Source organism: Ziziphus jujuba, chromosome 10 (genome assembly GCF_031755915.1).
Source record: "Ziziphus jujuba cultivar Dongzao chromosome 10, ASM3175591v1".
In the NCBI taxonomy this organism is placed as follows: Eukaryota; Viridiplantae; Streptophyta; class Magnoliopsida; order Rosales; family Rhamnaceae; genus Ziziphus; species Ziziphus jujuba.
This window is the reverse complement of record NC_083388.1, coordinates 4,070,530-4,085,751: the sequence shown is the minus strand read 5'-3', so window position 1 is coordinate 4,085,751 and position 15,222 is coordinate 4,070,530. Positions and strand designations below refer to the sequence as shown.

Sequence of the window (15,222 nt, the reverse complement as noted above, 5' to 3'; positions counted from 1 at the left end):
GATTATAAATCCTTACTTCAGCATTGCAATCCCATACTCAAAAATGATGCAAATTAGGCTTTCTTCCTGACCACAACTCAAAAGGAGTCTTAGAAACAGATTTACTTGGAACTTGATTCAAAATATAAGCAGTTGTCCTTAAAGCCTCTCCCCACAAGTAATCTGACAAGCTAGAATTTGCCAACATAAATCGCACCATGTCCAACAAAGTGCGATTTTTCCTCTCAGCTATGCCATTCTGCTGAGGTGTACCAGGCATTGTATATTGCACATCAATGCCACACTCACGTAAATAAATTGCGAATGGCCCTGGGTTCCGCCCAGTCTCATCATATCTGGCATAAAATTCACCACCTCTATCAGACCTCACAGCCTTTATCTTCTTATTCTTTCGAAGCTCCATCTTTACCTTAAACTCCTTAAAAGCAACTAAAGAATCTGACGTCTCACGAATAAGCTCAACATGTCCATAACGAGAAAAATCATCAATAAAGGTAATAAAATATCTATAACCACCCTAAGCAGTTGGAGTGAACGGTCCACATACATCAGTATGGATTAATTCCAAAACATCTCCACACCTTACTTTCTTATCCTTTCTAACCTTGGAAGTTAGCTTCCCTTTCACACATTCTACACAAGTCAACAGATCGGAGAAATCAAGATTAGCAAGTATTTAATCCTTCACTAACCTTTCCATCCTGTGCCTAGAAATATGTCCCAAACGCTTATGCCACAATATTGAGGAATTATCATTAACTCTTGGACATTTAGAAGCAATAACAGGGTCAACAACAAAATTAATAGAAAAATTGAGACTATTACTAAATAAATCAAGTTTATATAAATTGCCACATAAAGTTCCAAAACCAACAACTTTATCATCCTTATACATCTTAACTTTATTATTCCCAAACAAAAAACTAAAACCTTGATTATCCAAAAGTGAAATAGATAACAAATTCCTCCTAATTGAGGATACATATGAAACTTCTTGTAATTCTAAAACATATCCAGTGGCAAGCTTTAACTTGATTGTTCCCATGATATTCACCTTCACTCTCGAGTTATCTCCCATATAAACATGCTGCTCAAGATTGGTTGGCCCCCTTTGCCTTATCATCCCCTGCAATGAATTAGTAACATGAATTGTTGCTCCAGTATCAAACCACCAAGTATTCATAGGCACATCAATAATATTGGTCTCAATCATTAAAATATTACCTTTCTTTTCTTGCTTTCCCTTCAAATGCCAACAATCTATCTTCTTGTGTCCAACTTTATTGCAGTAGCCACACTTTCCATTGAAGTAGGCTTTCTTTTCCTCTATGTGATGAGCTCCATCCCTAGGCACTTTTGGCTTCATACCAGAAAACTTCTTCTTGTTGGGCTTCAATCCTTGTCCAGACGTAAATCCTTGTCCAGGCTTAAATCCTTGTCCTTTCTTTTGGAAAACCCTCTTGGACTTATCTACCTGATGTGAAACTATAGCAATAGATCTTGATCTACTGAGCTTAATATTATCTTCCTCTTTTACAAGAACAGCAGTTAATTCCTCCAAACTATATCCTTCTTTTTTAGTATTCAAACTAGACCTTATATTATCAAACTGGGATGGAAGACTCTTCATTATCGAATAGGTCAAGAACTCCTCTCCAATGACCATCTTAAGGTCTTTTAACTTATTATAATAAGAAGAAAGTAACATAATGTGGTCCCTTACTCCTTTAATTCCATCATATTTAGTATTATTCAAAAGGTCCAAATAATGATGCTTCTCATTCATATCAAACTTGATAAATTTCTTTCCTATCTCTTCAAGAAGTTCCTTTGCAGTTTCCACCTTTTGAATACTCGCATAAATTGATTCGTCCATATAATTCTCCATCATCATCATGCAACGCTTATTAGAATGCCTCCAATCCTCATAAAGTTTCCTATCTGCTACACTACTCTCATTAGTTGGTATCTCTGGTGGATCTATCTCTAAAGCCAAATCCAATTTCATAAATGTCAAATTCATAACTAAAGTCTTCTTCCACTTCTGATAGTTTGTCCCATCCAATTTCATCATGGCAGTCATAGGCAGAACATTCGGGGTGCTACTAACTGTGAAAATAGCAAGCACAATAAAACCAACAATAACTATTTTCCAGCCCCTTAACACAAAACATAAAATATCAATATCGCTAAGGTCTTTGTAGCACTAAAGATACCCTTTCGCGGGTCAGGGACAATCAACCAAATAACCACAATCAAATGCATTGAACTGAATCACCGACAGGGCAACTCAGAACCTGCAATACATGACATTTAATTAACTTCCACTGCCATTCCAGGCATCATACAAAGCAACTAAAACTACCGACAGGGTAGCCTAGTTCCCGTATAAACCCTAGTTAATAAGTGGGAGAAAAATAACATATTGGCAATTTCATGAAATAGGCAAATATAAAACATCCCATCCACTATGCCAACATACATTACATTGGTATACATAATGCAGATAAAATAAGTCTCACGACAGGTGAATATTTAAAATTCCACACTACTATACCAACTAGGCACAAAGCCTTTTTAGGAAAAGCTAACACAATCAAAATTTTCATGCATAGATATTTAAATTTAATTCAATAAAATAGGAATTAAATAAATAAACAAATAAATAAATGAATAACATCCACTTTTTTTTTTTTTTAATTTAGGTTGATCACGTCAGTAAGAGGGACGCTGACGTCAGCGTCTTCTTCACTGAGCCGGATCGCAATTCCTGGTTAACGGATCGCGCGACCCGCTTCCCTAACCCGACCACAAAACCACAAAAACGGCCACCGTTTTCTTCAATTCCGGTGTCTATAAATTCCTTTCAGTGTGGAAAATATTATTCATAGATCAATTTCGCCTAAAGACCCAAAAATTTTAACACCCAATCATAATGAAATTCGGCCGTCGATCTCCAATTTTTTTTTTTTTTAAAATTTTAAACCCAAATCATGTCAAAATATACATAATAAATTGTTAGATTTTATGGATCTAAATATACATAATAAATTCCATTAATCATAAATTACTAACCTCCAAACGCAGCCATTAATAAATTAAATCTTTAATCCTGCAAAATAGAAAACAATATAAAGTAGTGCCTATGGACACACTACTCTCAAACCACTTTCAAATTTCTGAAAACTCTAATATCAAAATACTGTATGGCATATATTTGTTTGCTTGCCCTAGACCTTTTATAATCTCTGCAAGTCACACTTATCCATTAATTTTAACACACACAAAATACTAATAATTTAATAATATAATAATACTAGAAAAAAAATATGGGTAAGTCATTGGGCTTTTAAAAAGAGTTGGTTCTCCAGTCCAATGGACCAACTAGAGTCTTATAGAGAGTGTGTGACCAAAAACCCTACTACAAAATATTAAAATAAGCCAGTCCCATTAATGGCATAAATAGATTCTGTAAGTGAGTAATTAATTATGTTAAGTCCACAATTATTAATTTATTTAACATGACACAATAGACATCACCGTTTCCTTATCATAATCTATTGGCAGCTTTGCTTTCCTAGCTGTTTCATCACAAAAATCAAACCAAAATATGCTACTAGTATTCATCTCCAATTTCTTTGTGGTCCAGTAGAAAGCTCCATCTAAATATGTTTGGCGTGTATGGTACATTGAAGGATATGTGCACTGATCAATATCATTAGATTCTATCTCTTTCCATGAATCAGTCTTAAGAGAGTAGAGCCAATTGATCATAACATATTCTTCTAATTTGTTACTTGATAACTTTTTGGCACGCACGGTATGAAAAACCTTATAGTCATTAATTTGACTATAACCAAGTCCAGAAACACAGCATGACCACCTAATGAGATTTTGATAACCATGATTTGTGATTTCTAGATTGCCTTTCTGATGAAACGGTTCCATAAATATGCCAAGGGAAAGTGTTGGTTGTCATGATTCTTGATTGTCAAGCAAAGCAAACCATGACAATAACCAGCTAATTCAAGGGAGCCCATTATTGGAAATTCCAGTTTTTTTGAAAAATTAAACCACTTATCTAAGCATGAGATTTGGTATCCATGATGAACTTGGCCCACCAATCGGCATGCATAGAAATTAATATAGGATTATTGAAAATTTCATACCAGGTTTGCATACAAATTAAATCTAAGTTGGAAAATAGTTTTCACCGAAACTCGACACGAAACGTTTTCTAGCAGCTCGGTTGGTATATGAGACAACCTCGTTCTTCGTCTATACAATTTGTGCTTCATATTTGCAAATTGAATAGTATATGTATATTATTTAAGGGGGTTCGAACATTTATATAGAATTCACACATAAGAGTTCAATTTGGTTTTGACTGTATTTTAATATTTGGAGTAGGATTAACAGACTCCTTATCATAATAGGACTAGCCTCTTTCTATTTTTCAATTACCACCCAAAAAAAAAAAAAGTGTTTGTATTTTTCATCCCGATATTTTATTTTTTAATTGCATAAAAATGCCCTTTTACCACGCTTAAATTTCCCGTTAATCAAAACACCCAATTTCCCATAAGCCTTCATTATTATTTTATTATGGGGAATTTGGCCCAATACCCCTGTAGGAACGAGCTTCATGAATTTTACCCCCTCAATTCATTTCTTTTTTGATCTACCCCTCCAATCTTTTAAAATCCCAAAATACCCTTATGTGTTATTTTTTTTATATGTTTTTTTCTTTCCTTTCTTCGACTTTTCCCCTCCATCTCTTTATCCATAACCAGACCTTAGGAGCCCTCTGTTTCCTTTCATGAATCGGCCGGATTGTAAGCGTGGAGACTGCGCGTTTTGAAGGAGATGGTGAAGAGGCGACTCAGAGAGAAAACTGCAGGATTTTAGAGAGCCCTAAGAGCAGAAGCAGAAGCAACAGGTAGGCAACAGCTCTAATTTTGGTTGTCTGTTAGTGGTGGATTCTATCAAAGCTCTCCAGAATCATAGTTGTCTTTTTTTTTTATTTTATTTTTTTATTTTTATAATATTATAATTAGTGAATTCACAGAGCTACTAATTAAGGCCCTCATCCATCATTGTCTTCTTCTTTGATCAATATATTTAGGGTTTCTGTGTAAATTGCTGTGTTGTTGTTGTTGTTGTTGTTGTTATTTTGAAGTTGGATTACAATGCCATCCAAAAATCTAAACCCACCTCCAGGTCTCAATCTCTTCCCATCTCTCAAACCCCCACAAAAAACTTTAGCTTTCCACCAAATCTTAGTCCTAGTAATAACTTTCCTCGCCTATGCTTCCTTTCATGCCTCTAGAAAACCTCCAAGCATTGTTAAGAGTGTTCTTGGACCAAATGATCACTCAAACTCATCCCTAACCGAGAGTAATTTGAACTCAACCTTATTGAATTCCAGCTCGATTGATGCTGGTTGGGCTCCTTTCAATGGTCCACGTGGAACACACCGGCTAGGCGAGCTAGATCTCGCATTTCTTTCCGTATATTCCATTGGAATGTATTTTTCCGGCCATGTCGGTGATCGGGTCCATTTGAGGTACTTTCTTGTGTTTGGTATGATAGGCAGTGGCATTTTTACAATAATGTTTGGCCTAGGGTATTGGTTGGGAGTTCATGTTTTGGGATTCTTTCTTGCTGTTCAAGTGGTTTGTGGATTGTTTCAATCAGTTGGGTGGCCTTGTGTGGTGGCAATTGTGGGAAACTGGTCTGGGAAAGAAAAGAGGGGCTTGATAATGGGATTGTGGAATTCGCACACCTCTGTGGGAAACATTGTTGGATCAGTTTTAGCATCAGGTGTTTTAGAATTTGGGTGGGGATTTTCCTTTGTTTTGCCTGGAGTTTTGATGATTGTGGTTGGCATTGTAGTGTTTATGTTTCTCGTTGTTAGTCCGGATGATTTGGGGTTTGAGTCTCCCGGCAAGGAGATTGAAATGGATGCGGAAGTTGATAGTGTAAGGAGTTTAGAGGAGAAAGTGGAGTCAGAGAAAGCTGGTCTTCTTGAAACAGGGGACTCTGATTCTTTGGCCGCAATTGGATTCTTTGAGGCATGGAGGCTACCAGGTGTAGCACCATTTGCTTTCTGTCTCTTCTTTTCAAAGCTGGTGGCTTACACTTTTCTATACTGGTTGCCCTTCTACATAAGGCACACAGGTACTTGGTCAAATAGGATGAGTTTATATGAATATGTCATAAAAATTTTCCTATAGGTTGTGCTATGACTTTCCCTTCAGAGTTGGATTATATTTGTCTTCTTGTGGTTAGTGCTCTATAATGCATCATGAATTGGCAATGGCAAGATGAGAATCTTGTCTCTGTTTCTTTGTTATTATTGTTATTATTGTTATTATTATTATTATTTACTCTTTTCTTTCATGAAGAATGATGAGCATAAGAAACTCTTTGGCATCTGTGAACATACAGCTAAATCTGCTTTGTTTTGGGACTGCCAATAGGTTTCTTTTTCTGTGTCTTTCCCCATAAAGATAAATATGCCTTTGGGTATTTAATTTTTATCATGAAATAATTAAAGACTGCTAAACGATCAAATCTGCTTAATTTTCATGGGCTCCCCTATGCATTTGAATGTGTTACAATTTACAAGGTTCTCTTATTTATGAATTCTGTTTGGCATTTTAGCTGTTGCGGGAGTGCATTTGTCACACAAAACTGCTGGGATCCTTTCAACTATATTTGATATGGGAGGAGTCCTTGGACGAATTTTGGCGGGATTCATCTCTGATGTAATTGAAGCTCGTGCTGTTACATCAATTGTATTCTTGTTGCTATCAATTCCAGCCCTCCTTTTCTACAGGGTTTATGGAAGCATCTCCATGTTTGCCAATATTAGTTTGATGTTTCTTTCTGGATTGCTTGTAAATGGTCCATACTCACTCATTACAACGGCTGTTGCTACTGATCTTGGTACTCAGACCATGGTTGGAGGAAATTCTCATGCATTAGCTACTGTAAGTGCAATTATAGATGGCACTGGTTCTGTTGGGGCAGCTTTAGGCCCACTATTGGCAGGGTATATTTCCACTAGGGGATGGAACAGTGTCTTCTTAATGCTAATTCTTTCTATTTTCCTTGCAAGTTTGTTCTTGATTCGTGTTGCCAGAACTGAGATTAAAGCGAAGTTGAATGAGGGAAAATGGTTTTGGAACAGCATAGGCGGTCATTGATGGATGGAGGATTTCTTCTAATGCTTCATTTATGCATGGGTTTTTTCTGGTCAGATTAGTTCATTTGGGGAAGAATACGATCATGGATTAGTTACTTGAGCCATTATACATGTATGTATTTTGTATCTTATTCATTTTACACAGGTTAGTAGCTCTTATACATGTATAGAACCTATAAATTCCACAAGATATAAAATTTGTTCAACTTCTTTTTGGTTTCGGTATTTATCCCTAGTCCCTCTATCTGTTAAATCAGGTTTTTTTTGTTGTTTTATTCCTTTCATAACCAGGCATTGATAAATGTACCCTCTAATAAATTTTATATTTTTGCTAGAAATTTTTGATGTTTTTAAGTTGACAATTCTTTTACATACCCTTTTTATCTGATTTGCTTTTTCGTCGATGGAATGTACGATCCTGGAGCTGTGCAGCGGTTTTAAAGAATTGAAGTATATGGTGCCATATCATAAAGGTAAGCCATAGCGGCTGAACCACTGGCTCTTTCCCTATAATAACCCCTCACCGTCCAGTAATATAATGGAAAGAATGATACATAAGTAGGGGAATTTGGCCCAATACCCCTGTAGGACCGAGCTGTCGGGAACTTACAAATGCCCTCTAGACAAATTACCGACATTTTCGTCGGTAATTTCCCGAGGGTGTACATTGCAGCATATTTTGCCAATTGTTTGGACCCCACAAGGCCCCTAAGGTGTGTTGAACGAAAAAACATGCTAAACATGGATTATATAATTGTACTAAGGAGAGAAAATAAAAAAATTTCATAAAAGTGTATAAAAGTTTGCAAAAAATTGATGACTGTTCACCCTCGGGAAATTACCGACGAAACTGTCGGGAAATTACGAATGCCCTCTGGACAAATTACCGACAGTTTCGTCGGTAATTTCACGATGTTGTACAGTGCAAAATATTTTTCCAATTTTTTTGACCCCACAAGGCCCCTAAGGTGTGTTGAATGAAAAAACATGCTAAACATGGATTATATAATTGTACTAAGGAGAGAAAATCAAAAAATTTCATAAAAGTGTATAAAAGTTTGCAAAAAATTGATGACTGTTCACCCTCGGGAAATTACCGACGAAACTGTCGGGAAATTACAAATGCCCTCTGGACAAATTACTGACCGTTTCGTCGGTAATTTCCCGATGTTGTACAGTGCAACATATTTTTCCAATTTTTTTGACCCCACAAGGCCCCTAAGGTGTGTTGAATGAAAAAACATGCTAAACATGGATTATATAATTGTACTAAGGAGAGAAAATCAAAAAATTTCATAAAAGTGTATAAAAGTTTGCAAAAATTTGATGACTGTTCACCCTCGGGACATTACCGACGAAACTGTCGGGAAATTACAAATGCCCTCTGGATAAATTACCGACAGTTTCGTCGGTAAGTTCCCGATGTTGTACAGTGCAGCATATTTTTCCAAGTTTTTTGACCCCACAAGGCCCCTAAGGTGTGTTGAATGAAAAAACATGCTAAACATGGATTCTATAATTGTACTAATGAGGGAAAATCAAAAAGTTCATAAAAGTGTGTCAAAGTTTGCAAAAAATTGATGACTATTCACCCTCGGGAAATTACCGACGACACTGTCGGGAATTTACAAATGCCCTCTGGAAAAATTACCGACAGTTTCGTCGGTAATTTCCCGAGGGTGTACAGTCAGCATATTTTGCCAATTTTTTTGGCCCCACAAGGCCCCTAAGGTGTGTTGAATGAAACAACATGCTAAACATGGATTCTATAATTGTACTAAGGAGAGAAAATCAAAAAATTTCATAAAAGTGTATAAAAGTTTGCAAAAAATCGATGACTGTTCACCCTCGGGAAATTACCGACGAAACTGTCGGGAAATTACAAATGCCCTCTGGATAAATTACCGACATTTTCGTCGGTAATTTCCCGAGGGTGTACATTGCAGCATATTTTTCCAATTTTTTTGACCCCACAAGGCCCCTAAGGTGTGTTGAATGAAAAAACATGCTAAACATGGATTCTATAATTGTACTAATGAGGGAAAATCAAAAAGTTCATAAAAGTGTGTCAAAGTTTGCAAAAAATTGATGACTATTCACCCTCGGGAAATTACCGACGAAACTGTCGGGAATTTACAAATGCCCTCTGGAAAAATTACCGACCGTTTCGTCGGTAATTTCCCGAGGGTGTATAGTCAGCATATTTTGCCAATTTTTTTGGCCCCACAAGGCCCCTAAGGTGTGTTGAACGAAAAAACATGCTAAACATGGATTATATAATTGTACTAAGGAGAGAAAATCAAAAAAATTCATAAAAGTGTATAAAAGTTTGCAAAAAATTGATGACTGTTCACCCTCGGGAAATTACCGACGAAACTGTCGGGAAATTACAAATGCCCTCTGGACAAATTACCGACAGTTTCGTCGGTAATTTCCCGAGGGTGAATAGTCATTAATATTTTGCAAACTTTGACACACTTTTATGAAATTTTTGATTTTCTCTCATTAGTACAATTATAGAATCCATGTTTAGCATGTTGTTTCATTCAACACACCTTAGGGGCCTTGTGGGGCCAAAAAAATTGGCAAAATATACTGACTGTACACCCTCGGGAAATTACCGATGAAACTGTCGGTAATTTTTCCAGAGGGCATTTGTAAATTCCCGACAGTTTCGTCGGTAATTTCCCGAGGGTGAATAGTCATCAAATTTTTGCAAACTTTGACACACTTTTATGAACTTTTTGATTTTCCCTCATTAGTACAATTATAGAATCCATGTTTAGCATGTTTTTTCATTCAACACACCTTAGGGGCCTTGTGGGGTCAAAAAAATTGGAAAAATATGCTGCAATGTACACCCTCGGGAAATTACCGACGCAAATGTCGGTAATTTGTCCAGAGGGCATTTGTAGGTTCCCGACAGTGTCGTCGGTAATTTTCCGAGGGTGAACAGTCATCAATTTTTTGCAAACTTTGATACACTTTTATGAAATTTTTTGAATTTCCCTCATTAGTACAATTATATAATCCATGTTTAGCATGTTTTTTCATTCAACACACATTAGGGGCCTTGTGGGGCCAAAAAAATTGGCAAAATATGCTGACTGTACACCCTCGGGAAATTACCGACGAAACTGTCGGTAATTTTTCCAGAGGGCATTTGTAATTTCCCGACAGTTTCTCTTTAGTACAATTATAGAATCCCTATTTTCCATGTTTTTGCATTCAACACACATTATGGAACTTGTGGGGCCCAACAAATTGGTAAAACTTGATGGACTGTACACATTCGGAAATTACTGACGAAACCGTCAGTAATTTTTTAGGGTTTATTTGTTGGTTACGAAAAAGCGTTTCTGTAATTACCGATGGTGAATTGGGAATTATCGATGCACCATCGATAATCATCTTTCCTTTAATTTTTACCACAACCGAGGGTTTTTTTTATCTTTTTATCTTTTTTCTTTTTTTTCAACGGTTGTCATTAGTAAAGATAGGTTCAGCATATTAAGATAACATTAGTATAACATTAGTATAGACCGTCATAACATTAAACATACGATCTACATTGAAAGTTTATTAAAGTACAAATCAACAGCATATTTTTTTCTAAAAAACATAATGTCTTGCGGACCAAATGAAGGGTTCTCCTCACTACTCATGTACTCAATAAATTTCAGAGCGTAGACGCCACAATCACCCCTGCAGAATAGCATTAATGATTAGCATTAATGAAAACCAACTACGTGTATTTTCACACGTAACCACAATAAAAAACAGCAGCAATACAAGTTGTTTGAAATGACAACACATTCATACCCATTATCTTGGCGGGGTGCATCTTTGATCATGGTCATCGTGAATGGATCTAAAGTGGGAGACACGTCCGGATTCTTCCCGTAATATCCCCCATCCCTCAATAGGTAAGGCAGCATATACGCAAGGCATTCCGCATTCTTCAACTCTCTATTCTGGACATATTTATTTCCCATATTTGGATCGTATAAATCAATATGCCGGGCCTTCAAGTCCACACATGCTGCCAACCAATGCACGCCTCCATTGTTGACAGGGATGTACACCTGCAAATTAGAACATAACCTCATTATCCACAAAATGGGAAACTTAGTGAGAATTTTTTTCAATATATGTATGGACTTACATAATCACATATCCACCACGACACGCTAGGTTTGGGTGACCTCCCACGCACATAGTTACAAAGGGTCGGATCACATGAATATGTGCTACGAGATGCGCTCCATATGGGATAACGCCCTTTGATGGATGACTGCCAAATAATGAAATATATACAATATAAAATATCATCAATATAACATTAAGCAACGCAGTAGCATCCCATCATCTTACCCAAAATAACACGTCTAATATGGCACAGGTGTTGGTGAACATCTTCTCATTATCAAACCGTCTTTTTCGTATGAAATACAAAATAGTGTCAATATGCTGCAAAACCACATTAAAGGAAATAAGTAACAAGTGCGAGGTGATAAATAAAACATCATTCCAAACATAGGACCACAATGATTTTGCATGAACATAAAACATATAACTTACATCGGAATTCAACCATCCTTCATCGGTCAGTAGCTCAGCAAAAAATTCCTTTCCCACCGTCATATAAGATGTACACACGGTTGCTTCCTTCGGTGCCACCCTATACCACTCATCGAACGCCCTCTCCTTTGATGCATCAATAGGTCGAGTAAGATTAAATTTGACCTTCTTTTTACACGGGTCGGTGTAAGGAGATATGGCGTGATGTGACTGGTGGTAAACTCGACCGAATCGGCTTGTATCACCAACGTTATGCTTCCGATCTTCCACCTCAATCTCAGCTGATTGGTCATGATGTGGACTGTCAGCTGAAGCACCGATATCCCACCCGAAATGTAAAGGCCGATATGGCACCAAAGCCCAGGAATCCTCCACATAGGGTCCTCCAGGTACGATAGGCTCAACCGGTGTATTACAATCATCATCCTCCTTCCTACCATTGGAACCGTCTATGGGTGCATCAAATTCTTCAGCTTGCTCTCCAACAGATGGTGCCACAGGGGATGATGGTCTAACCGAAGATGACGGTGAATGGCTATGCATATGATGCTCGGACTGCAAAACACAATGATTATTTTTGCAGTTCCCAAACTCTAACAACAAATAATTGCTGAATTACAATATGTAATTTAATAATGCTGAAGCACTAAAGTAAAGTATACTAAGTTGTCTAAATGATACCTGATGCTTTTGTTGGTCAATAACAGAACTAAGCATCTTCCTTAACGCTGCCATCTCTTTATTTAATTCATCAACTTTTGCCTCCAAGCAAGCAAGCTAATCATTATCAATATCCAAAACATAAGTCAACATATATTAGTACAACATATGAAATACAAATTTGCGTGCAAGTAACAATTGCATACCCTGAAATTAGAATCTGGAGGGCCACTAGAATGCTCCCCAGCTTTGGACGCATCTTTAGCTCTAACATCTTTAGCGCCAACTATTGGTGCTACAATTGGAGGTGACGTGTAGCGAACTTCATGTATGTCAACTGCTATTGTTCGCCAGTAATCCATAGTCTTCTCCTCATCGGTAGCATCTAACGTCCAGTGCACAACATACTACATGCAATGAAGAAAGGAAAAAAAAAGTAAATTTGGAAACTGACTATGGGTAATGTAACTTGAATGTAGTCATACCATGTAGTCTAAACAAAATTTGCCTTACACTGCTATTGGAGGAGAACCAATTATGGACAGCAAAATGGTTCGGTTGCCTTGGAGTATGCCATCCAAGGATCCTCGGACAACGGGTTTCCAACCGGTCGGCAAATTGGTTACCAAAATCAGGGATTGCTTCAAACCCCCACACCTACAAAATACAAATTATAGGTTATTAAATATAAATTTTAAGTAAAAACTACATGTATTAAATATATTACCGTACCTGAAACACCAATGGAAAACCTTTTAGGTCATAATACTGTGATATATTCTTTACTGCACGTCCTCGTCCTCGTAGCTGGAATGCATTGTGGAATGAGTTGATCGTCTCCTTGTAGCTCAGAATGCCCCAAGGGTAGGAATTAAATACGTCGAGATCAGCAACCAAATCAATGAATTTTTTTTTTATTTGAACCTTCGGATCCATTCCGAGTACACCATGAACTAAGAAATATAGTAACGCAATTCTAACAGCATCCCAATCATCCACAAAAAGTGTATCCTTGAATAGTCGTTCCAGTTCGGGCGGTTTCAAGTCACTCCTGTCATCTAGCAACCTCGTGCGCAGCTCATTTCCTTTGGAAATTTGCAAATAATACATCGAAGGGTACCTACAAAACTTTAACCCACTAATGAGTGCGAATTCCCACTTCGTAAACCGTACTGCAGATCCGCCGAAGTTAAACTCCAGTACTTCTGGATTGTTGGACTCAACTTGTCTGCAAAGCAGGTGATGCACTAACTGACCAGAGAACCGAAGGTTCTTCATGTCAAGTAAGTGTCCAAAACATGTTTGTCTATACTTTTCGAGCTGCTCACTTGTGAGGACGCTTGTAATTACTTTGTTCGCCCCTATTGGATTCCCGAATGAATGTGCCCTACCTTTATTTATATCGGCATCCTGCAACATCCGTTCCTTTGGAGCATCGATGGGCTGCAATATGAATTACATAAATGGAACTGACATCAACGATTTAATCATACCCTATTTTTCCACCCTAACTTGATAATAATAATTTCCAACTAAATCTTAAGACATATGGGTTCACATTTTTGAACTGTCGGGAAATTACCGATGAAACCATCGGTAATCAACCTACAATGAACTAAAAAAAAAGCCCGATGGCCTATCGGCAATTACCGATGGCCATCGGGTGAAGTTTTTCTTCAGTTTTCACATTCATGAATAAATACTGTCACATGTCTTATCATTTACCGCACAAAACAACCTAAATGAATATAAAACTTACCGTATCAGATGGGGGAGAGGAAAGTGGAACGTGCCCTCGAAGTTTGGTGCTTTCCGTCTCAGATTTGGATTTCTTCCTAGTAGTACGTATACGCTTAGAGTCGGGTGCTGCTGCTGTGCTACCACCGCGTCTCTTACTTTCCACATTCTTAACTCCCTTCTTCGGTTGACGTCGCAAGTTCCTCTTTGGTGCCATTATAAAGTACAACCTACAAATGTACATTGACAACATTAATAAACTTTTATCTACCTTTAACAACATTGTCAACTATGTATACATACATGTATAAATATCCGCAATCCTCAATTTCATACGCTCTCTTCCTAAGGATGGGTATGTTGATGTTGCTGCTTGTAAGGGTCCTTTTGGTCTTAGTCAACAACCGTTAAAACATATTACCTTTATCTAGACAGGATGCTTTTATGCTTTTTGGATCAAATAAACGCCACCCTAGTTTTCATACATATTTGTGACCCAAAATTCATAATATATTTCATTATTTTGTATATGAATACAAGGAAAAAAATCTAATAGGGAATTCTTGACGGTATTACATTCCTTTATGAATTACTATTAATTTCTCTCTCTCTCTCTCTCTCTCTCTCTCTCTCTCTCTCATTCTTTCCCAAAAAATACCCAAAAAAAATAATCATAAAGTATTTCTCTCATTTTTTCTCTAATTAATTTCTCTCTCTCTCTCTCTCTCTCTCTCTTTCTCTCTTTCTCTTATCTTCAATTCTATATATATATCTATACCCAAAAAAAAGCATTTTTTATAAAAATTTAAAAAAAAAAAAAAAAAACGACGTGTCGTCTGGGTGTCGTCCATCCCAGACGACATGTCGTTCAATCCATCTTCAACCCTTGTCCGGGTCGACCCGAACCCGCCTAAACCAGCACGACCCGATTCGTGACCCGTTTATTTCTTCCACCTCCGGCCACCGATCAAGGCCAAACCGGTCCCATTTTTTTCCTCTCTTCATTTCCTACTAATTCCCAATATCAATCTATC

General features: G+C 37.2%; 3 protein-coding genes across 3 annotated transcripts; 1 reads left to right on the top strand and 2 right to left on the bottom strand.

The window, feature by feature from the left end:
* The first annotated feature begins 5,151 nt into the window (after positions 1 to 5,151).
* On the top strand, positions 5,152 to 7,438 carry LOC107410578 (putative glycerol-3-phosphate transporter 5). Its single transcript, XM_060811764.1, has 2 exons — positions 5,152 to 6,180; positions 6,667 to 7,438. Exons 1-2 carry the CDS (start codon positions 5,190 to 5,192, stop codon positions 7,209 to 7,211), a joined length of 1,536 nt encoding a protein of 511 aa, XP_060667747.1. The 5' UTR covers positions 5,152 to 5,189; the 3' UTR covers positions 7,212 to 7,438.
* A 3,282-nt stretch (positions 7,439 to 10,720) lies between these two features.
* Positions 10,721 to 11,289, bottom strand: LOC132799571 (putative ubiquitin-like-specific protease 1B). Its single transcript, XM_060811771.1, has 2 exons — positions 11,033 to 11,289; positions 10,721 to 10,915 (listed from the first exon to the last, which is right to left on the bottom strand). The coding sequence occupies exons 1-2, from the start codon at positions 11,203 to 11,205 to the stop codon at positions 10,777 to 10,779; spliced, it is 312 nt and encodes a 103-aa protein (XP_060667754.1). The 5' UTR covers positions 11,206 to 11,289; the 3' UTR covers positions 10,721 to 10,776.
* Positions 11,290 to 12,368: 1,079 nt separating this feature from the next.
* LOC132799771 (uncharacterized) lies at positions 12,369 to 14,414 on the bottom strand. The gene is made up of 5 exons (XM_060812340.1): positions 14,211 to 14,414; positions 13,184 to 13,894; positions 12,965 to 13,108; positions 12,658 to 12,858; positions 12,369 to 12,568 (listed from the first exon to the last, which is right to left on the bottom strand). The coding sequence occupies exons 1-5, from the start codon at positions 14,403 to 14,405 to the stop codon at positions 12,407 to 12,409; spliced, it is 1,413 nt and encodes a 470-aa protein (XP_060668323.1). The 5' UTR covers positions 14,406 to 14,414; the 3' UTR covers positions 12,369 to 12,406.
* Between the last annotated feature and the right edge of the window lie 808 nt (positions 14,415 to 15,222).

What these genes read in the sequence shown, in the direction of transcription:
- LOC107410578 (XM_060811764.1), top strand. Translation starts at nt 5,190, where the DNA reads ATGCCATCCAAAAATCTAAACCCACCTCCAGGTCTCAATCTCTTCCCA. An exon ending in CTTCTACATAAGGCACACAG is followed by an intron (nt 6,181 to 6,666) that starts GTACTTGGTCAA and finishes TTGGCATTTTAG; the next exon opens with CTGTTGCGGGAGTGCATTTG.
- LOC132799571 (XM_060811771.1), bottom strand. Translation starts at nt 11,205, where the DNA reads ATGGGAAATAAATATGTCCAGAATAGAGAGTTGAAGAATGCGGAATGC. An exon ending in GCACCCCGCCAAGATAATGG is followed by an intron (nt 10,916 to 11,032) that starts GTATGAATGTGT and finishes GCTATTCTGCAG; the next exon opens with GGGTGATTGTGGCGTCTACG.
- LOC132799771 (XM_060812340.1), bottom strand. Translation starts at nt 14,405, where the DNA reads ATGGCACCAAAGAGGAACTTGCGACGTCAACCGAAGAAGGGAGTTAAG. An exon ending in GTTTTCCATTGGTGTTTCAG is followed by an intron (nt 13,109 to 13,183) that starts GTACGGTAATAT and finishes TGTATTTTGTAG; the next exon opens with GTGTGGGGGTTTGAAGCAAT. An exon ending in GGTTCTCCTCCAATAGCAGT is followed by an intron (nt 12,859 to 12,964) that starts GTAAGGCAAATT and finishes CATTGCATGTAG; the next exon opens with TATGTTGTGCACTGGACGTT.